Genomic DNA, 22049 nt, shown 5'->3' with positions numbered 1-22049 from the left:
ATACCTAATAACCAAAGGCAGAATACACATTCTTTTGAAGTACACAAGGGATGCATAAAAAACCCATTGCCATCAAGTTGATTGCAATTCATAGCAACCCTATAGGACAGAGTAGAACTGTCCCATATGATTTTCAAGGCTATAAATCTTTACAGAAGCAGACAGCCACATCTTTTTCCTGTGGAGAGGTTGAGGGTTTCAAATTGCCAACTTTTCAGTTAGCACCCAAATGCTTAACCACTGTGCTACCAAGCCTCCTTAGAAAGTTTAAGCCTGATTTTGAGATGAAGGATTAAAGAGCTTAACTGAGAAATCAGAGCTAGAAAATTAAAAATATCCCATTCCAAACTCCTTATAATGTAGTGAATTTTTTTTCTTCAGTGGAGGTGAGATACTGGCAAGAGGGAGGGTGCCCTCCCCCAAGGATATAAATTTTTTAAGTGCTTGTGGACCATGATGATGGGACTGGCTGCACATAGGATTAGTGTGAACAAAGACAAGAGGTTGTAAACCACCACTATAGCTAAAGAAAGCTGATCCAGAATCAAATTTCTATTCCAAACAAAAAAACAAAGCCACTGCCATCAAGTTGATCCTGACTGATAATGACCCTATAGGACAGAGTAGAATTGCCCCTGTAGGGTTTCCAAGGGTTTCCTGTAAATGTTTACAGGACTTGACGGCCTCATCTTTCTCTCAGGGAGTGGCTGGTGGGTTTCAACTACTGACCTTTTGGTTAGTTGCAGAATGCCTTAGCTACTGCACCACCAGAGCTCCTTATTTCAAGGAAATGCATTCTGATCGTCTCTGTCAGTAAAGAACTGTACTCAGTCTCCCAAATTGGCTTTATGCTCTATTTAGGTCCAACTCTGGCACCTTAGAAGGTCAAAAAACTACTTTCTTCATGATTGGACCCTCTAGAGCCTCTTTTCCTCTCTTGGCATTTTAAGGCAACTCCAAGAGTATTGAAACTGTACAGATCTCTCAAGGAATTGGCTTTGCTGATGGGTTCCTCTTAAAGTATTTAATCAGCTGTTTTCCCAGTGCCCCAGGCATTTCCTGTATGAGTACTGCTGACAGTTTTACTTCCTACCGGGCTGCTCTCCTCCTCTTGGTGTTTACACTGCCAGCTTTCAGATGAGCTCTATTAACTCCCGTTCTTCCAGCCTCCTCCAGGCCCAACCATCTGGAAGCCACACAAGCATTCTTCCCATCCCCCAGCTCAAGAGATTTCCTTCTTGTAGCGGGACATATGCTTGCAAGCACCTTATCATTCTGGCTCTCTTTTCTCTTCTTTCCCAGTTCCAAACCATTGACTAATCTTCCTCCAGAGTTCGTTTTATAGCTGCTGAGAGATTTGCATTCTTGTGTTGCTTGTTTGCCTTTGTGTCTTTTGTCCCTTGTGTCCCAGTCTACACAAGGGTGCTCATGGTCACCTAGACACCATTTCTATGCCTTCAGGGTCCTTTGTGGGATAATCACTGATCTTCAGAATGACCTCAAGAGATGTTTTTGCACAGGTGATCAGGGCCTGATGAAACTTTAGACTCCCACACAAACTATTTTGCAAAAGAGTAAAAGATGAAAGACACTGCCCAGAGAAAGATCACTGTGGTGATTTAGGAAATGAAGTCTCAAATTTGATTATCTTATCATAGGGGTTGTTGCTTTCAGCTTATTTCCTTGGTATTGGAATAGGGCATTCCTAGATATTGGAGCAACCATGGAGAAGCATCTCCAGAATGGTTTAGGACTGTTTCAGACTGTGCCATCAGAGGTCATAGGGAAGCAGAGCTTCTCTTCTCACTCAGCTTCTGTTTCTAGCTTCAGTCTGGTGAGGTTCATTCTTGTCCAGCTTATATGTTTCCTTGACAAGAAGCTTTGGTCAGTAGAAACAAGGCACAGTGAGAGTCCTTGGTGGGTAGGAGTTGAATCCACAGAGCTTGCTGTCATGCCAAAGAATGGATTTTCTCTCAGGGCCACTAGCATAAATCATGAGTTATCAAGCTTGACTGCTCATACATCCTAAGAGCTTCTGTAAAGAACTTCAGAATATGGCTTTTTGAAACAAGTACCTTAGAGGAGAAGGGTCCTGGATTTATTTGATTAAGCCCGAACTTGGTAGTGGTGTCTTTATCATGTATGACCAGAGTAGTAGGGGAACATATAAGCATTTAATTTCTGTCTGCAATCGAACCAAGTCTCAGTTGTGTGGCTGAGAATAATCTTTTTGTTTAATGTACCTGTTGTTGTTGTTGTTATGTGCCATCGAGTCGGCCCCGACTCATAGCGACCCCTCCTTGGGTTTTCGAGGCAGTATCACTACGGAAGTAGGATTGCCCAACCTTCCTTCCGAGGAGTGGCTGGTGGGTTTGAACCGCCAGCCGTCTGGTTAGCAGGCAAGTGACTTAGCCACTATGCTACCAGAGCTCCTTTAATGTACCTAGAGGGATAGAAAGTAATTCCATCCTCCTATTTTTCTTCTACCTACTCCTCATTTCCTCCTTTTTGCAAAATATCTACTTTTTATCTTTCTTGGATTTTTGTTTCTTTCCTCAGGAAGAAAATGTCTCTCAGAGTTGTTATTTGGGTTCTTAGTGAAACTGGGCAAGAGAATAGATTATACAGTGGTAGGCATAAGGAGGGGAGCTCTGTTGGCACAGTGCCTGAGGCACTTGGCTGCTAACCAGAAGGCTAGCAATTCAAACTCACTAGCCACTCCTCGGAAGGAAGGTTGGGCAATCTATTTCCATAGTGATGCCGCCTTGAAAATGCAAGGAGTCAGGTCCGACTGGACAGCACTGAAAGTTTTCTAGGCATAAGGAAAAACAAAGAATCATCTTCCATGTGGGTTAATAGAGTTCCCTACCAGAGCAATGTAGCTGCACTCCTGCCCTGGAGGTAGTTTCCCGGGGCTGTCCCAATTCTATATATCATGATCATTAACATTTTTTTAGTGTATGTAAAGAGTCAGTGCTGTGTGGTGGAAAGAATACTCAAGTGGGTATTGAGAGGATTGGATTCTATTATTAATAATAGCTAACATCTATTAAAGGAGCTCTGGTGGTGTAGTGGTTAAAACATTCAGCCACTAACCAAAGGGTCAACAGTTCAAACCCCCCAGCCAGTCTGCAAAAGAAAGATAGGTAGCCTGCATCTGTAAAGATTTACAGCTTTCAAAACCCTATAGGACAGTTCTACTCTGTCCTGTAGGGTTGCTATGAGTAGAAATCAACTCAATGGCAATACTCTAAATCACTGCCGTCAAATCAGATCCAACTCATAGTGACCCCTCCTTGGGTTTCCGAGGTGGTATCACTACGGAAGTAGATTGCCCTACCTTCCTTCCGAGGAGTGGCTGGTGGGTTTGAACCTCCAGCCTTCTGGTTAGCAGTCATATGCCTTAGGCACTGTGCCACCAGAGCTCCCTCAATGGCAATGGGTAGGGTTTAATATCTATCGAACACATACTAGGTGCTAGATTCTGTTTTAAGTACTTTATATTAATTATTTATTATTATTATCCTATTTCACACACAGACAGAAACTTGTGACATAGAGTAGTTAAATAATTTATTTTGCGGTTTCACAATTGGGGTGTGGAATCAGGATTGAAATGCTTCTCCAGAGCTTATATGTTAAATCCTCTTCTGATGCTTCACTTGGTCTTTGGAGGGTATTGAATAGCTGTGTGATCCTAGAAAAGGCATTGCAGTTTCTTGTGCTCATCTGTAAACTGTAACCATCGCTGATGGTGTTTTCTCCTTTAATAATTTATATAAAGAGAATGCAGCTATAAATTTTTATTCTTGTTATATGAAAGGGTAGTATTTAAGTCTAAACTAAAATTTTACCTCATTGATTCAACAACTATTTACTGTGTATAGATAGAGTAGTGAATTGAGTACCATGGAGTACAGAAAAGATGCTTAAGAAAGTTTTAATCCATCTCTTTCATTAGATGATTTCATATTTTAGTAGTTTGGGTATTTTTTAATACTAAGTTTTTCAGATAATTTAACGGAAACATAATTAAATCATTCATGCTTCAGAAGGTGAATTCTGAGACAGGGATCTAACCATTTAGATTGTGCTAAATCTCTGACATTTTCTTTTAAAAATAATGAGTTTTGCCATTGGGGAAGTTTACACCCATTAACTTCTGAGTGAAGGAATGACTAGTGAGATTTGTTTCTGTGGTTCTTACAGGCTCAAAGGATGCTTTAAAAATGGAATGTGACTGCTTTGGGAACCACTTATGTTAAAGTAGTATCATTATAACCTGAAATATCCATTGGTGACTTAAAAAGGCAAATTCAAAAAGAGTTAAGTTTTACTATGTAATAGCTGGCTTTCTTCAAATCACATTTCTGTTTCTGGAAATCTGGAAAAAAAAATTGATCTTAAACTGGCTTTTTCTAGAATAAACTGTGTCCTATTTAATTCCTAGTCAATGCCTTTGAGATTGGAAGAGTTGAGTTCTGATGCCCTCAGATATCAGATTAATGTCCATCTCTTTCAGTAGGCTGTAAACTTTTAAATTGTTTACTTTAAGTACTGCTATATTTGCAGCCAAGCCATAGTACCTGACATGTAAGAGGTGTTCTATAAATATTTGCTGATTTACTCCTTATTGTCCAGTCCCTAAAAGCCAGTCATTTTCCCCTTGCAAGGATATAGTTACTGAACCTACTTTGAAACATCTGCTCAGCTGCCATGAGAGGTCAAGTTATTTAACTCCTGTCTTGGTTGGTGGACTACAGTCCTTATTAGCCCACTGTTTTCTTCATTAAGTCCACAATAACAGTGTACTTAATCTTTTTAAATCTGTGTTTTATTACTCATTAATGAGTTTTAAAATGAATTTAGTGAGTCATGAATAATATTTTCACCACTTGTCTGTCAGTTTGTTGTACTGTGGTGGCTTGTGGGTTGCTGTGAGGCTGGAGGCTATACCATTAGCATTTCAAATACCTGCAGGGTCACCCATGGTGGACAGGTTTCAGTGGAGCTTTCAGACTAAGACAGACTTGGAAGAAGGATGGGGTCATCAACTTCTGAAAAATTTGGCCAGTGAAAACCTTACGCATAGCAGTGAAACACTGTATGATATAAATATTACTGGAAAACTTTATGAATAGCCCTGAAACATTGTCTGATACAATGCCAGAAGATGAGCCCCTCAGGTTGGAAGGTGCTCAGTATATGACTGGGGAAGAGTTGTCTCCTCAGAGTAGAGTCCTCCTTAATGATGTGGATGGAGTAAAGCTTTTGGGACCTCCATTTGCTGATATGGCACAAGTCAAAATGGAAAGAAATAGCTGTGAACATCTATTAATAATGGGAATGTGGAATGTACAAAGCATGAATCTAGGAAAATTGGAAATTGTCAAAAATGAAGTGGAACACATAAAGATTGATATCTTAGATATTAGTGAGCTGAAATGGACTGTTTTTGGCCATTTTTAATCAGATAATCATATGGTTTACTATGCCAGGAATGACAAATTGAAAGGAATGGTATCACATTCGTTATCAAAAAGGAAATGTTTCAAGATCTATCCTGAAGTACAGTGCTGTCAGTGATAGGATTATATCCATACACCTACATAGAAGATAAGTAATACTACTATTATTCAAGTTTATGCACCAGCCACTAAAGCCAATGATGGGGAAACTAAAGATTTTAACCAATTTCTACAGTCTAAAATTGACCAAACACACAATCAAGATATATTGCTTATTACTGGTGATTGGAATGCAAAAGTTGGAAACAAAGAAGAATCATCTGTAGTTGGAAAACATGGCCTTGGTAATAGAAATGATGCCAGAGATCACATGATAGAATTTTGCGAGACCAATGACTTATTCATTGCAAATACCTTTTTTTAACAACATAAACAGCAGCTATACACATAGACCTCACCAGATGGGATATACAGAAATCAGATTGACTACATCTGTGGAAAGAGGTGATAGAGAAGCCCAATATCTTCAGCCAAAATAAGACCAGGAGCTGACTGTGGACCAGACCATCAACTGCTCATATGCGAGTTCAAATTGAAACTGAAGAAAATTAAAACAAGTCCATGAAGGCCAAAATATGACCTTGATTATATCCCACCTTGATTTATAGACAATCTGAAGAATGGACTTGGTGCATTTAACACCAGTGACCTAAAATCAGATGAGTTGTGGGATGACATCAAGAATATCATGCATGAAGAAAGTAAAAGGTCATTAAAAAGGCAGGAAAGGAAGAAAAGACCAAAATGGAGTCTGAAACTTGCTCTTGAATGGAGAGTAGCTAAAGCAAATGGAAGAAATGCTAAAAGAGCTGAACAGAAGATGTCAAAGAGCAGCTCAAGAAAACAAAGTCAATTATTATAATGAAATGTGCAAAGACCAGGAGTTAGAAGACCAAAAGAGAAGAGTGCATTCAGTATTTTCCAAGTTGAAAGAACTGAAGAAAATTTTCAGTCATTGAGTTGCAATATTGTAGGATTCTATGGGCAAAATAAGGAGCTCTGGTGGTGTAGCGCCTAATGCATTTGACTGCTAACCAAAAGGTTGGCAGTTCGAACCCACTAGCCATTCTGCAGAAGGAAGACTGGGCAATCTACTTCTGTAAAGATTTACCACTCGGAAACCCAAAGGGGGTCACTGTGAGTCTGAATTGACTCTATGGCAGTGATTTTGGGGGTTTTTTGTTTTTGTTTTTTTGGTTTATGGCCAAAATATTGAATGATGCAGGAATCATCAAAAGAAGATGGAAGGAATACACTGAGTCACTGTACAAAAAAGAATTGGTTGATGTTCAGCTATTTCAGGAAGTGACATATGAGCAAGAGCCAATGGTATTAAAGAAGTTGAAGCTGCACTGAAAGAATTGGTGTAAAACAAGGCTCCAGGAATTGATGGAATACCTATTGAGATGTTTTCACAAATAGATGCCACACTGGAGGCACTTACTCATCTATGCCAAGGAATTTTGGAAGATGTCTACCTGGCCAACTGACTGAAAGAAATCCATATTTGTGCCTATTCCAAAGAAAGGTGATTCAACAGAATATGGAGATTATCCAATAATATCATTAATATCACATGCAAGTAAAATTTTGCTAAAAATAAATCAGAAATGGTTGCAGCAGTATATTAATAGAGAATATCCAGAAATTCACAATGGATTCAAAAGAAGATGTGAAATGAGGGATATCTTTGCAGATGTTAGATGGGTCTTGACTGAAAACAAAGAATCCCAGAAAGATGTTTACTTGTGTTTTATTGACTATGCAAAGGCATTTGACTATGTGGATCATAACAAATTATGGATCATATTAAGCAGAATGGGAATTCCAGAACACTTAATTGTGCTCATGAGAAACTTGTACATAGACCAGGAGGCTGTTGTTTGAACAGAACAAGGGGATACTGAATGGTTTAAAATCAGGAAAGGTGTACATCAAGATTGTATCCTTTCACCATACTTATTCAATCTGTATTCTGAGCAAATAATCTGAGAAGATGGACTATCTGAAGAAGAACATGGCATCAAGATTGGAGGAAGACTCATTAACAACCTGTGATATGCAAATAACATAACCTTGCTTGCTGAAAGTGAAGATGACTTGAAGCACTTACTGATGAAGATTAAAGACTATAGTCTGCAGTGTGGATTACACCTCAGCATAAAGAAAACAAAAGTCCTCACAACTGGACCAATAAGCAGCATCACAATAAATGGAGATAAGATTGAATTTTTCAGGGATTTCATTTTACTTGGATCCATAGTCAACACCCATGGAAGCAGCAGTCAAGAAATCAGATGTTGCATTGCACTGGGCAAATCTGCTGCAAAAGACCTCTTTCAAGTGCTGAAGAGCAAAGATGTGTCTTTGAAGACTAAGATCAGCCTAAGCCAAGCCATGGTATTTTCAGTCACCTCATATGTGTGTGAAAGCTGGACAGTGAATTGTTGTTGTTGTTATGTGCCGTTGAGTCAGATCCGACTCATAGTGACCCCTCCTTGGGTTTCCGAGGTGGTATCACTACAGAAGTAGATTTGCCCAAGAAGAGTTGATGCTTTTGAGTTGTGTTGGTGAAGAATACTGAAAGTACCATGGGCTGCCAGAAGAATGAGTAAATCTGTCTTGGACGAAGGGCAACTAGAATGCTTTTTGGAACCAAGACTGGCCAGACTTCATCTTACCTACTTTGGTCATGTTGTCAGAAGTGACCATACCCTACAAAAGAATATTATACTTGGTAAAGTGGAGCAAAAAAGGGGAAGACCCTCAACAAAATGGGTTGACACAGTGGCTGCAGTGAGGGCTCAAGTATAACAAGGATTGTGGGAGTGGTGCTTGACTGGACAATGTATTGTTCTGTTGTGCATATGATTACTATGAGTCAGAGCCAACTCGACGGCACCTAACAACAACAGCATGGGTAATATTTAAAATATAAAAGAGAACAGAATAGAAAATATCAGAATACACTGCCCTTAATAAGTGTTTTCATTGTAGCTACACACACACACACACACATACACGTACGTACACACTGTACTGGGTTACAACAAAAAAAGTACTTTTCAAACAGTCCCGTCTTCAGAATGTAAAAGCAGTTCAGGGGTCCCTCTCATGCAGCTTCCAGTTTTTCATTCTGTTAATAGTTTTGCATTTCTAGAGTTTAAGGTCCTAACTAAGGTTTAGAATGTAAGGTGCTCAGCCTTCCTAGAGCCATCATAGGCTTATAAACATATATAAACAAAGCGTATAAACAAGTAGTATGGTTATGTAGGGCGGCTGAGGTGGAATCTAGAAGTCATTACCGAGCTCTGACCTACTGGATCACTGCCCCCTGGACCCCTAAACCCCTACACATAACTTCACACCTTAGTGGCTGAGTTGAGACAGGCAAGACATGCTGCCCACCATCACCTATCACTAGCCCTACTACCAAATAGCTACTCTTTTCAGCCCTGTCCTCCCACCAGAGCATTTTAGGCAAAGTGCCTGCTTATGAAACTTGGCCTCTTTGAAGTGGGGAGAGAGTGCCCCTGAAACAGTCACCATGTGTCTGACGTGCTGCTTCTGCTGCCAGAGCTTCAATATAGGGTTCATGTCCTTTCTTCTGAAATCCGTAGAAGTAAATTCAGTTTTAAACAGGATTTTGTTAACAGTTGGTCTCTGAAGTGTCTTTGGAGTGGGAGGAGGTGCTCGCATTGGTAGAAGGAGATATGTGCCCTTGGAAATTAGATTCTTTTTTTGGAAAACTGCTGACACAGGCTAATCAGCAGAGAACTAAATGACCCTCCTGTTTCTACCTGCTGACAGACTCGGCCTTGGGACAGGACTGAAATTAACTCTCACCACATGGCACAGACATGCCTCCCTCTTTTCTTTCTTTCATAGACAAAGGGGAGAATATTGTGCCTGTCAAAAAATAATAGCTTTTTAGTATTGATATATCAGTAAGTCACACACACATGCCCGACTTGGAGAGCGCACAAGTACTGATCTAAATGAGTAACTAAAGAATCAGGTAATCTCCCTGGTGAGGACTGGTTTTGATACCTTTTTTGATCATTGTTTTTTGAGATATGCTAGTATACAAACCCATCCAAGCTCAGGAATTACATTGACGTAAAAAGGCCCAGAGGTGTGACCAGCCTGGTGACCAGGCAGCCAGACCTTTGGGTGTACCCTCATGTTTCCTTACATTTCTGCTGCCATATCCTTTACCATCTGTGTGCAAGTGAGGAGGCTTTGGGACATTACAGCTCTGAAGAGATGAGGCCACACCTTTCACTTGTGTTGCCTAATGTTGTTATCAGTTGAAAAAGGAGGATTCCCTACCATTCAGTGAGCATGCAGCTGGCAGGAGCTGTTGCAATCCGTTGTCTTCCAATCAGCCCCACCTCACCAGCAGTCAGGGTGGGGGCCCAGCGAAACACTCTGGTCAACGAGTTGTGTTGAGTTTCAAAATAAAAGATCTCAGCCTCAGTACACCATTTTACTTCCCAGCCCTTAGAATGATCATTGTTAACCATGCCACATCTCTTTTCTAAATTTAGGCAGCTTTTTTTTTTTTTTTTCCAGGCAGATTACTATACAAACATTTAAGAGAAAAACTTTGCCTAAAGTAATTTTTTTTCCCCAGCTTCTCTTTGGCTTCCTGCAATGTTTAGATGACTCATTCTCTTCCAAGAAATTTTAAAGAAAAGAGATGCAGACTGTGTGATAGTGCACAAAGACCACTCTGTAAATTTGGTTTCTTCTCTGCCTTGAACCCCCTACTTTTTTTTAATAGGGAACGGAAGGGCTCTGCAGTCTTCATAGTCATGTGCTTGACCTCATCAGGTTTAGTTGTTCCAGGGAATAAAGGCCCCCCTTGTCTTTGGGCGGAGCCCCTAGCAGCTTCCCTTCTCTGTCAAGCCCTCCACAGCAGCCAGCACGGAAGCCCTTCTTGGGACACGCTGGGGCTGTGCTCTCCCCAAAGGCACACAGTTAAGGTTTCTGAATTAGAGAACGGGGTGACCTTTTGTCATTTGTGAAAGGAGAGGCACTGGCTATTTCCTGCCTCTCTTCCAAATTTCCTCCCAATTGCTAGAGGCTTTATCATACATTTTAACTGAGCTAGCTACACATATATTCCCAGTCTGGCAGGGCACTCAGCTGAAGAAGCAAGTCAGAATCCCTTCAGCAGCCTGTTTAAATAAACAGGGATAATAGTTGAGTCCATCCTTCTCCCAGCTAATCAGTACACGAAAGGAAACATCTGCCTGGGCTTAATTGTTATTTTATGGGTTATACTTTTTTTACTCTCACCCGTGCCCCAGACTCTGGGCTCAGTCATTTGAATTATGGGTAAAGCAACAGGGTAGATCAACGGGAGCTTGTTCCTGTAACCGCTGCCATTTAAAAATAAGGCATTGATAAGTGTAGATGGGAGGCTGGCAGAGGGAGCTGGCCTGGAGGCGGGAGGGCAGGGCGGTGGGAAGTGATACTCTTGGTCACTTCCTGACCATGTTGCTGACTCTGGGGCTGGTGTTGAGTCATTTCACCTCACTTCACCTCCTTGAGCATCTGCTGCTTCAGTGCAGCTCGGTTTTCCTCCTGATGGCTAGGAGAAGCTTTTATGTGAGAGTTTAGATGAAAGGCAGTGGCTTCTTCCAGTGGTTCAGGTCACTGGGTGAGAGACATTTGGGAAAGGTGAATTTAAGATTGACCAGGTGTATCTGAAGCCATCTGTTTTATAGAGCATCTCAGAATTTGAGTAGGATTTGCTTATTATCTTCTATTATATGGTATGAAACCAACCACAACTGCATGCTACAGGGTGGTATTTGATGCTAATACTGACACAAGAAGCCAGGCAAAAGATCCTATAAACCATAGGATGGCATAGGTTGGAAAAGACCTTAAATGTTTCAGCCAGAGCCTTCTGTTTTATGGAAGGAAAAACAGGCCCAGGATGATTAAATAGATTGTCTAAAGTTATCTATTTGGTCATGGATGAGCTGGGAATAGAAGGAGAACCTTCTGATTGCTAATTCAGGGCTCTTTCCACCCCTCTCCCAACTACCACGTGTGAAAATTCATGCCTACTCATGACAGAGGTCACACATATGCCATATTCCCTAATGAATACCTTAACAGAAAAATGAATACCAAAACAGAAAAGAAAAATTTTAATTGCTGATAAATGTGAAAAAAAAAAAAAAGTTGCATTCACTGGAATCAAAGGGTTGCAAATTACAATAAGACACTCTATCAAATTGTCAAGATAAAAAGAGAGAAATACACATTCTTATATTGCTTATACTAAGTTGGTACCGTTTTCTCAAGGGCATTTTAATGATATAAATGAGTAATCTTTGACCCAGTAGTTGTTCTGGGGAATAAATGTCTCCGTTGTCTTTGGGCAAGGAGCTCTCGTGTTGCAGTGGTTAAAGCATTCAACTGCTAACCAAAGGTCGGTGGTTCCAACCCACCAGCTGATCCATGGGAGAAAGATGTGGCAGTCTTCTCCTGTAAAGATTTACAGCCTTGGAAACACTATGGAGCAGTTCTACTTTGTCCTATAGGGTTACTATGAATTGGAATCAACTTGATGACAGTAGGTTGGGTTGGGGTTTTTGTCTTTGGGCGAGGCCCCTAGCAGCTTCCCTTCTCTGCAGCCTCTCTGCAGTGGCCAGCACAGAAGCCTTTCCTGGGGCTGTACTCTCCCCCAAAGGCACACACATTGTGAAGATTTCTGAATTTAAGAATGGATGTTACTCCTAGGATAAAAATCATGAAAGGTGTGTGCATAGATTATGTACAGAGTAATTTAATGCAGTGTTGTTTTTTTATGCAAGAAATCAGAAGCAAAATAAATGTCTAAGAACAGGAGCTATATCAACATGTAAACCAAACCCACTGCCATTGAGTGGATTCCAACTCATACTGACCCTTCAGGACAGAACAGAACTGCCCCCATGGGGTTTCCAAAGCTGTAAATCTTTACTGAAGCAGACTGCCTCATATTTCTCCTGCAGAGCAGCTGGTTAGTTTGAACTGCCCACTTTTTGGTTAGCAGCCAAATGCTTTAACCACTACCAGAGCTCCCATATCAATATAATGTATTATAATGTTATTGAAGAGTAATATATAGGGAAATGTTCAGAGCATACATTTAAGTGGAAAAGTTACAAAACTCTGTGTGTGTGTATGTGTGTGTGTGAGAGAGAGATGCAATTCCAATTCTGTAAAAATAGTCATGAAATGGAGATTAGAAGAATATACATCAAAGTCCCAAATGGTGATTTGTTTTACCAGTAGGAATTAAGAATTACTTTTATTTTCTTTTTTGAGACTTTCTACAGTTTCCTTATTTATTATGAAATGTATACAGTGAACCTGCGAGAGCCAGAACTCTATGGGGATGCCTTGTTTTTCTGGGTCTTGTGTTTTGCACCTTTGACAAGGCACAGTCACCAGTTTTCTGTCACTATTTAATGGCAATATTTGAGTTTTCCTTCTCTGATATATAAGGCTCTTGACTGCTAACCAGAAGGCTCTTGACTGCTAACCAGAAGGCTGGCGGTTCAAACCCACTAGTCACTCCTCGGAAGGAAGGTTGGGCAATCTACTTCCGTAGTGATACTGCCTTGGAAACCCAAGGAGGGGTCGCTATGAGTCGGGTTCAACTCAACGGCACATAACAACAATGACGATGAAGCATAGGTTTCACCCTTACACAGGTTCTGCCTTTCGCAGGTTTTATTGTGTTACTTTTATTATCAGAAAAAGATGTATTTTAAAGTCATGCATCTTGAAAAAGAAAAATTTTAATGATTGTGTTTCTGACATGTAAGCCGGTGGGGGGGGGGGGCTTTTTTTTTTTTTTTTTTTTTTCATTGATGCTGAGCTGTGCCTGGGAATACTATCCCTTCTATTGGAAGGATATTGTTGGTATCCGAATTCTTAGTGGAAGAATTAGAAGGAGCTGGCAGAAGATGAATCAAAGATTTCCCATCTCAATGACCCAGTAGTACCAATCGGTGTTATCCCCTGCTCTCTTGAGGTTGGCATGAAACGCTCTGTACAGAAAGCGTGGTTCTTATTTCCTTCCTGCTTCCTCATTCTCTATATGAAATTAGATGCCAATCCTGGGTGACAGCAACTAAGAATCTGAGAATCCCCACTGTGCAGGATTAACCAGTATGATCAGAATTGAGTAACATTAGCTAATGTGGCAACCTGTCATTGTTGACACTTGTCCTGAGAGTTTGGAGTAGGAATAAAGCAAATAAGAGGTATAGTTCCTTCCTGCCTCGAGTTTTCTATGTTGTTGTTGTTGTTGTTGTTGTTGTTGTTTGCCGTCGAGTCGGCCCCCACTCATAGTGACCCCTCCTTGAGTTTCCGAGGCAGTATCACTACGGAAGTAGGATTGCCCAACCTTCCTTCCGAGGAGTGGCTATACTGTTAGGTATTTGAAGTCCTTGGATGTTTATATCTTTCCTTCTTCATCCTATTTCACATCTTACCTCCCTCCCCAATCCTCTGGAATGCTTGACTTCGTTTGTCTGAGAAAACTTGTGCCTTCTAACAATAGTTGCTAGGTAGGATGATGCAGCTTTCAGGCCTACTCTCTAGGGACCATTTGAAAAACCAAAGGCTACAATCCATTCCCGCTCCACACAGTTGCCCTTGCTAAGCTATAGAAAGGGGCCCATTTCATTTTATTAAAACTCTTTGAGTAATCTGACTATAATTAGGTCTGATTTGAGTGGTTATCTGATTTGCTGGGTTAAATAATGGGTCCTAATTGAGTCTGTGTTATTTGTAGAGCCAGTACTGCTCTTGCCTTTGTTGCCCCCTCCTTCTGTTTCCTAATTAACCTTCATTCCTCTTTTCTTACAGAGTAAAGAAGTCGGCCAGCAGCTCCAAGATGATTTGATGAAGGTCCTGAATGAGCTCTACTCGGTAAATCAGACGGGCTGCTTAGCACTTTCACAAGCAGAGGGAAGCGACACTTTGCAGTTTGTGGCCTTAGTCACATAAAACAATAGAACTAAACTGAAGCTGAGGACTGAACATTGTCTCCACTGGGGGTGATCCCACTCTTCGCTTTTTTTCCCACTCACATTTTTAACCTCAAATGAGCCAAAATATACTTTCCTAAAATAAGATCCCTCCTCAGCTGTGAAGGCACACTCTGGCTTCATTTGAGGCATAATCACTAGGGACCAGCTGAGGCCTAGATCACCAACACAACTGACCCTATTAGCAGTGAGCCAAGGGCCCTGAACCTAACGGCAAGGAACGTATTGTGCATTGCACCATTGGTATGTGCCTGTTGGTGAGGATTTATTGTTTAGGTTTTTGCATCAGATCTTGGATTGATCTACCAATTTGAGACTAGAGTGTTGCTCCAGAGAAAAGCACAGGGTTCTAAATGTCCCCAATATTAAAGGCCAATTCAGGCATTGAGGGCATTGCACCAGCTCCCTGGGGTTTTTTTTATAAAGGCTAAACCTCAGTGTTTAGCCTCCAGGCTGCAGAATACAGTTCTGAATTGACTGGTGCTTCAGGCACGTGATGCCTGTGGCTGATGCATGTTTCTTCATGCACTGGGAGGTGCTGGTGGTGGTTGTTTTTTCCTCAACATTTTGTTAATTACAAGTAACAGACGCTCAAACACACTCACATTCTCACTCATATGTGTACTAAGGAAATGCCTGCTGCTGTGCAGGGAATATTTCAGTCATACAGGTATAGCCTTTCTAGGGTTCCTTCTCCAGCTAGGCTATGCCAGCCCTTTGTGTCATTCTCAGAGTTGTTCCATCCTGTTTTGGAGATGAAATTGCTTTCCCGTGTTGACTTGCTTATTTGCTGCCTTTTTTTTTTTTTTTTTCTTCCTTCTTTAATTCATAGGAAGAACAGGAAGTATTGACATGCATCACAGGCATTTGGGATCAGAGAACTCCATGTTCTTGATCCAAATGACTAGGTATGGCCTTTTTGTCATGGTAACTATAAATACATCAAGCAAGTAAATATGGCAGGGTAGTCATCTGATTTGTCTCCAGTGATGCTCAGCTTGTTTTGAATTTCTACTTTGTGGACTCTTGATCTGAAGCCAAGTAGATAGATGGTGCTCTTTGGTTCAGCTGCCATGTTTTCATTTCTCTCAGTTGGAGTTAAGACTTTTAAAAAATAGAAACACATTGATGTAAACCATTTTCAGGCTGGTTGAGTTTCCTGAACCCTTGACTCTTTCATGCTTGACCTTCTGCTTTTTAATTTTAGAGCATCTTCTAGGCATCAAGAAGAGCTATTTCTTCTTTCTCCTGGCAAAGAATTGACCAAGGTAGAAAATGACACATGTTGTCATTATGTGGATCCTTTTCCCTTAAACATCTTGGGCCACTGCTATTTGTATCTGTTTCTGGGGAGGAGTAGGTTGGGTAACGAGCAAACCCCAAACCAGCTCAACTCCAGCATACCACTTCTGCAATGGGACATTAGGCAGTGGAGAAAGAATAATATCTTGGGATTGCTTAGCTTTTATCTAGAGTCCTAGATCTCCTAATATGCTACATTTTTAAATGTAAAAAAAAAAAAAATTTTTTTTTAAAGTGAAAGAGTATCATTTGTGTTGAGGGAAAAAACCTCTGGAACTTGCTGCTCTGGCCTGAGGAGAGCCTGGCTGGCACCTCCGCCTCCAGTCTCAGGCAGTCCAGTGTTGGCCAGCTGCTTTCCTGGCCACTGTGAAGCCACAGTCAATGCACAGCACAAATCTTCCCACTCCTATTCACACTGAGAATTGGCTGGGCATAGCATCTTCTGCCATGAGGTAAACTGGTTACAAACTTTTATAATCTGTCCAAGACCAAAATTAAAAAAATGGATATTTTCCTCTGGTAGCCAATGGAAACAAGAAAAAAAGTAGAGAATACTGGAAAATTTCAAAGAAGGCAAAAGAGTGGTGTAGTGGTTCTCAAGCAGGGTGATTTTGCCCCCCACAGGACATTTGGCAATGTCTGAAGACATTTTTAGTTGTTAAAGTGTGGGAGAAGGTGGGATTCTGGCATCTAGTAGGCAGAAGCCAGGGATACTGCTAAAATCCTGCAGTGCACAGGACAGCTTCTGCCACCCCCACAACAAAGAATTATCAAGCCCCAAATAGTAGTGCCAAGATTGAGAAACTCTAGTCTAGTCACTAGAGGTTCCTGAATTAAGCAACTTGGATTCTACCCTATTTTGACCACTAGTTGTGAGATTTTAGGGGGATATCCATAACTGCTATGATGCTGGTGTCTCTAGTATTTCTTGTACTGATATATCTATCTGCTAAGGGTTGGGGTATTGGAAGAGTCATACTTCTGGAAATATCAGACGGTAGTTCAGAGACAAATGAGTCTGCAGATTCTACAGGCCATTAAAAAGTTCAGAGAATAGAGTTAGAAATTTTTTCTTCTGGAGGGCAAAGTAAACTTAGAACTGGTTTGAATAAAGTACTGTGAGATTAGGGTGAGTAACTGTCCCCATTCACCAGAGACTGAGGAGTTTCCTGGGACACAAGACTTTCAGAGTTGAAACTGGGAAAATCGTGGGTACACCATGATTCATTACCTTATGTGGGATAGTGGTTTCATCAAGTAGGAACTTGGACCTCTATATGCTATTGGAAAATTACTTGCTGTATACACTCCTTCTCAAAGGAGTTATAAGAGAGTTTCAGGAATTCAAGGAAGGGATGCTATGCTGCTTATTTCAGTGATCCTGTGGGCAGTAGAAGTTTTGTGGGAACTGGGAAAAGGAAACCTAGGATATAAGAAACTCTACCATATTTTTTCACTGCTCTGCTTACCACACATCTGTCCTTAGTGCCCACGAATATTTCTTTTTGGGAACCTGATTGCCCAAGAACTAATAATTTAAATACTTTTGAACCTTGATAATCCAAGGGGCAGGGTCCAGGTGTTAACCAAACAAAAAGGCTTTTGGCAAGAGGCTAGACTCCCACCCTAAGTGGGCAGCTGCCCCTCTGCACCTTCCTCTTCTGTGTCTGAAGGGCCTTTCATTTCCCTGACTTGGCATTCTGTGTCAGGGACCACTTCCCACACCTGCCATTCAGAGAGCAATCCCAGTGAACATTCTTCCCCATGTGTTTTTGCCTGTAATGAGCTGGCTGGTTTGTAGGCCATGGCATAAGTGGTTTTAATTTTCTGACTGATGCTCCAGGAATGCCTTTGAAGTTGGAGCACACTGCCCCTCAGAGAGCTCTGGAATTCTCTGCCTCAGTTATACTCAGAAGCTGTATCTGCAGTAGCCCAGCAACCTCCCCAAGGAAGGAGTATGTATAGGAAAATTGAAGGCACATGAATTGACTGACTATGAAGAGTCCAGAAAGCTCTAGAATTGAGAGAGAAAGAAGAAACATTGGGACAATCTAGGGCTGTTATTGTCCCTGGAGATACTATGCTTTTGTAGATAGATAGATAGATACATATGTACATACGTGCTGTCAAGTTGACTCTGACCCCTGATAGCCTTAAGTACAATAGAACAAGACATTATGTAGTCCTGCAAACCAAACCAAACTCACTGCCATCAAGTCGGATCCGACTCATAGTGACCTCTCCTTGGATTTCCAAGGCGGTATCACTACAGAAGTAGATTGCCTAGCCTTTCTTGCAAGGAGTGGCTAGTGGGTTTGAACCGTCAGCCTTCTGGTTAGCAGTCAAATGCCTTAGGCACTATGTCACCAGCATCATCCTCATAATTACTGGCATGTTCAAGCCCATTGTTGAGACTGTTGTGCCAATCCAACTCCTTTAGGGTTTCCTTCACCCTTGCTGGCCCTTTACTTCGCCAAACATGTCCTCCTCCAGCCATTGATCCCTCCTGATGATGTGTCCAAAGCAAGCAAGTTGGACATTGTTTTGTCATGATCTGTAGGGTTTTCATTGGCTGAAAAACAATGAAATTTTCAATGAAATTCAGGTTTAGAAGTAAATCACAAGGCTTTTCTTACTAGTCTGTCTTAGTCTGAAAGCTACACTGAAACATGACCCTTCTGGTGTCTTAAATACCATTGGCATAGTTTCTAGCATCACAGCCACCACAGTACAACAAACTTGACAGATAGGTGGTGGTATCCTTTTGTACTCCCCCTGAATTTATGGGCCCTGACTTAATGCCTCAGAAACCCAAGGAGGGGTCACTATGAGTTGGGGCCGACTTGATGGCACATAACAACAACAACAACAACAATGACTTAGTGCAATAGCTGTCTGCTTGAGGAGCCATTTCAGACTGGTATGTAGCACCTGTTTCCTTGAAACAATGGGAATTGCTGGTCCCCAAACTCTGCTTGCCTTTTTGTCCCTGGTATGAGGCATTAGGGATATAAAGACAAAAATGAGATGTCCCTGAACTCCAGGCATTTACTTTTTATTAAAGTAAATGAGAGAGACAGAAGAGTACCGTATTTTTACTCAAATCACGTGAGCCTCTACATTTGTATGCCAACTGCTCCCCCAACCACAAGTATTTTGGTAAATACACTCTGCTAATTTTTTTACAGCAATATGTAAAGAAAAAAACTAGTATAATGTTTACAAAAATACCTTGTAGGGGAAGGGCACAGTTGGCAAACAAATGTAGAAAGTGAGCACACAATATTTGTGTAAAAATACAGGAAAGCACCAAAGAAGATAGGAGGGCATGAGAACTGTTTTCATGTGTGCACAGATGAGAGGCACAGAATTCAGGTTCCTGGAAGTGACACTTGAATTGAGTCTTAATTTATCAAGAGCTCTTTTGTTGTTTTCTTGAGTGTTTCTTTTTTGTAACATTCTGTTCTTGTTTCATGATGCAGTAGCTTTTCATTTCTCATTTATCTCTTTAGGAATATTATTGATGGATTGTTTTTGAAATATTTTCCCTCTGTTTCCTCTAAGTTGCTTGTTTTGATCTTAGTCTTTCATATCATATGTTTTCCTCAAATGTATAGCAATCCTTAACTTAGCTGTCTGCTCATATTTTAAAGTGAGGCACTCAGAAGCTGATTGGAAGTTCTGTGTCAACTGTGGCCTTCAGTGTAATGTGAGCTGGCGGGCCTTGTCCTTGGGTAAGGCCAAATAATCAATATTTGTAGGTCTTGGATGATCAGATTGAAGAAAGTTCTTCTGATCTTGTGACTATGTCTGGAAGCTGAGTTGAAAAAGGGCTGGACTGTCTCAACTTTCAGTATATAATTTCAGTTGATCCTCCTATCTTAAGTTCAATACCCCTATCTTCTGGTGGCATAGTGCCTAAGGCATTTGACTGCTAACCAGAAGGCTGGTGGTTCAAACCTACCAGCCACTTCTCGGAAGGAACATTGAATAATCTATTTTCATAGAGATACTGCCTCAAAAACCCAAGGAGGGGTCACTGTGAGTCAAATTGACTCGACAGCAGTGAGTTTGATTTGTTTTTTTCATCCTCAGCTAGCTGGTGCACCCAGTCCAAAGGCTCCATCTAAGAGAGTCAACCTCAAATCTTCTTTATGGTGGGAGAGGGGATCTAGGAAGTTCTAATTGTTTTTAAACAGACTTTCAATAATTTCTCTTGTTTTTAGCTTAACTTTCATTCCACTACCACCCATTCCTCTTAGTGTTTCTGTGATATAACTCTGCTTTATTCTAGGCTGCCCCTACTTTTGGTTAAGGATGCAGTAAGTCAGTTACTACTTGCTGCCCAGCTATTCAGCTTCTACTTCCATTCTTTTTTGTTCTCAGTTTAAAAATCAATAATAAAAGCACGACCCATCAATATGTTGTGTACAATAGACACACCTTAGACACAAAGACAAAACTAGACTAAAAATCAAAAGTTGGAAAAAAAGATAACAAGCAAATGGCAATTAACAAAGAGCTGGAGTGGCAATATTAATTTCTGGTAAAATGGATTTTAAGGCAAAAACCAGCGTGAGAGACAAAGAAGGGCCATTATATAATTTTTAAAGGTCAGTTGAACAAAAGGACATAACCATGATAAATATCGTCATACCCAATGAGAGAGCCTCAAAATACATAAATTAAACTTTAAAAGAATTGAAAAGAGAAATGGACAACTCCACAATAATGGTAGGTGACTTTAATACACCACTTTCAATGAAGGATAAAACAGCTAGAAAGAAACTCAGCAAAGACATAGAAGAACTACACAACACAATCAACCAACTTGCCATTATAGACATATACAGGACACTTCACCCAACAACAGCACAGTGGGTGTTATTTTCCAGTACATATAGAACATTCTCCAGAATTGACCATATGTTAGACCACAAAGCAAGCCTCAATAAATTTAAAAACATCAAAATATTGCAAAGCATCTTCTCAAATCACAATGCTTTAAAATTAGAAATCAACAATAGGAAGGTCAAGAAAAAATAAAAACATATGGAAACTGAATAACACTGCTAAAAACTACTGAATAATAGGAAAAAAATGAAATGAAAGTTAAAAATTCTTTGAATCAAATGATAATGAAAGCACAACATACCAAAATCCTTGGGACTCAGCAAAAGCAGAGCTCAGAGGGCAATAAATGCACACATCAAAAAAGAAGAAGGAGCCAAAATCAACATCTTAACTGAACATCTCCAACAATTAGGAAAAGAGCAGCAAAATAAGCTTACAGTCACTAGAAGAAAAGAAGTAGTAAAGATTCAAGCAGAAATAAATGAAGCAGCAAAACGATAAAAAGAATCAACAGGACTAGAAGTTGGTTCTTTGAAAAGATTAATAAGATTGACAAACCAATGGCAAATTTAACAAAGGAAAATAAGGAGAAGATGCAGATAACACAAACAAGATTAAATGGGTGACATCACAACAGAACCAACTGAAGTGAAAAGGATAACAGGATACTGTGAAGAAAGTACTCCAGCAAATCTGAAAACCTAGAAGAAATGGACAGATTTCTAGAAATACACTACCTATCAAAACTAACACAGACTGAGGTAGAAAAATTGAACAGACCCAAAACAAAAGAAATTCATGAAAAACAAAAAAACTGCCAACTAAAAAAGCCCTGGCCCAGAAAGCTTCACTGGAGAATTCTACCAAACATTCAGAGAAGAGCTAACACCAATTCTACTCAAACTATTCCAGAATATAGAAGAGAAGGGAATACTCCTGAATTCATTTTATGAAGCAAGCATAACCATGATACCAAAGCCAGGTAAAGACACCACTAAAATAGAAAATTTTAGTCCAGTATTCCTCATGAGGGAGCTCTGGTAGCATAGTGCTTAAGGCACTTGACTGCTAACCAGAAGGCTGGCAGGTTCAAACCCCCTAACCCCTCCTCGGAAGGAAGGTTGGGCAATCTACTTCTGTAGTGATACTACCTTGGCAACCCAAGGAGGGGTTACTATGAGTTGGGTCCAACTTGACGGCACATAACAACAACAACAACAACATTCCTCATGAACATAGATGTAAAACTCTCAACAAAATCCTAGTCAATAGACTCCCAACATATCAAACAAATAATATA

The 22049-nt window shown here is 40.6% G+C and overlaps 1 protein-coding gene across 1 annotated transcript in view; it reads left to right on the top strand.

Moving 5' to 3' along the window:
- The window catches only part of SRGAP2 (SLIT-ROBO Rho GTPase activating protein 2), a 351569-nt gene that overhangs the window by 226790 nt on the left and 102730 nt on the right, over positions 1-22049 (top strand). Inside the window, exon 4 of the mRNA XM_042782562.1 lies at positions 14412-14474. Coding sequence (XP_042638496.1) covers positions 14412-14474 — 63 coding nt within the window. The remainder of the gene's footprint in view (positions 1-14411; positions 14475-22049) is intronic.

The sequence above is a fragment of the Orycteropus afer genome, unplaced genomic scaffold, assembly GCF_000298275.1.
Source record: "Orycteropus afer afer isolate SDZICR_OR568_19922 unplaced genomic scaffold, OryAfe1.0 scaffold00013, whole genome shotgun sequence".
In the NCBI taxonomy this organism is placed as follows: Eukaryota; Metazoa; Chordata; class Mammalia; order Tubulidentata; family Orycteropodidae; genus Orycteropus; species Orycteropus afer.
Note: the sequence above shows the minus strand (reverse complement) of the source record. Positions and strands in the feature narration are given on the sequence as shown.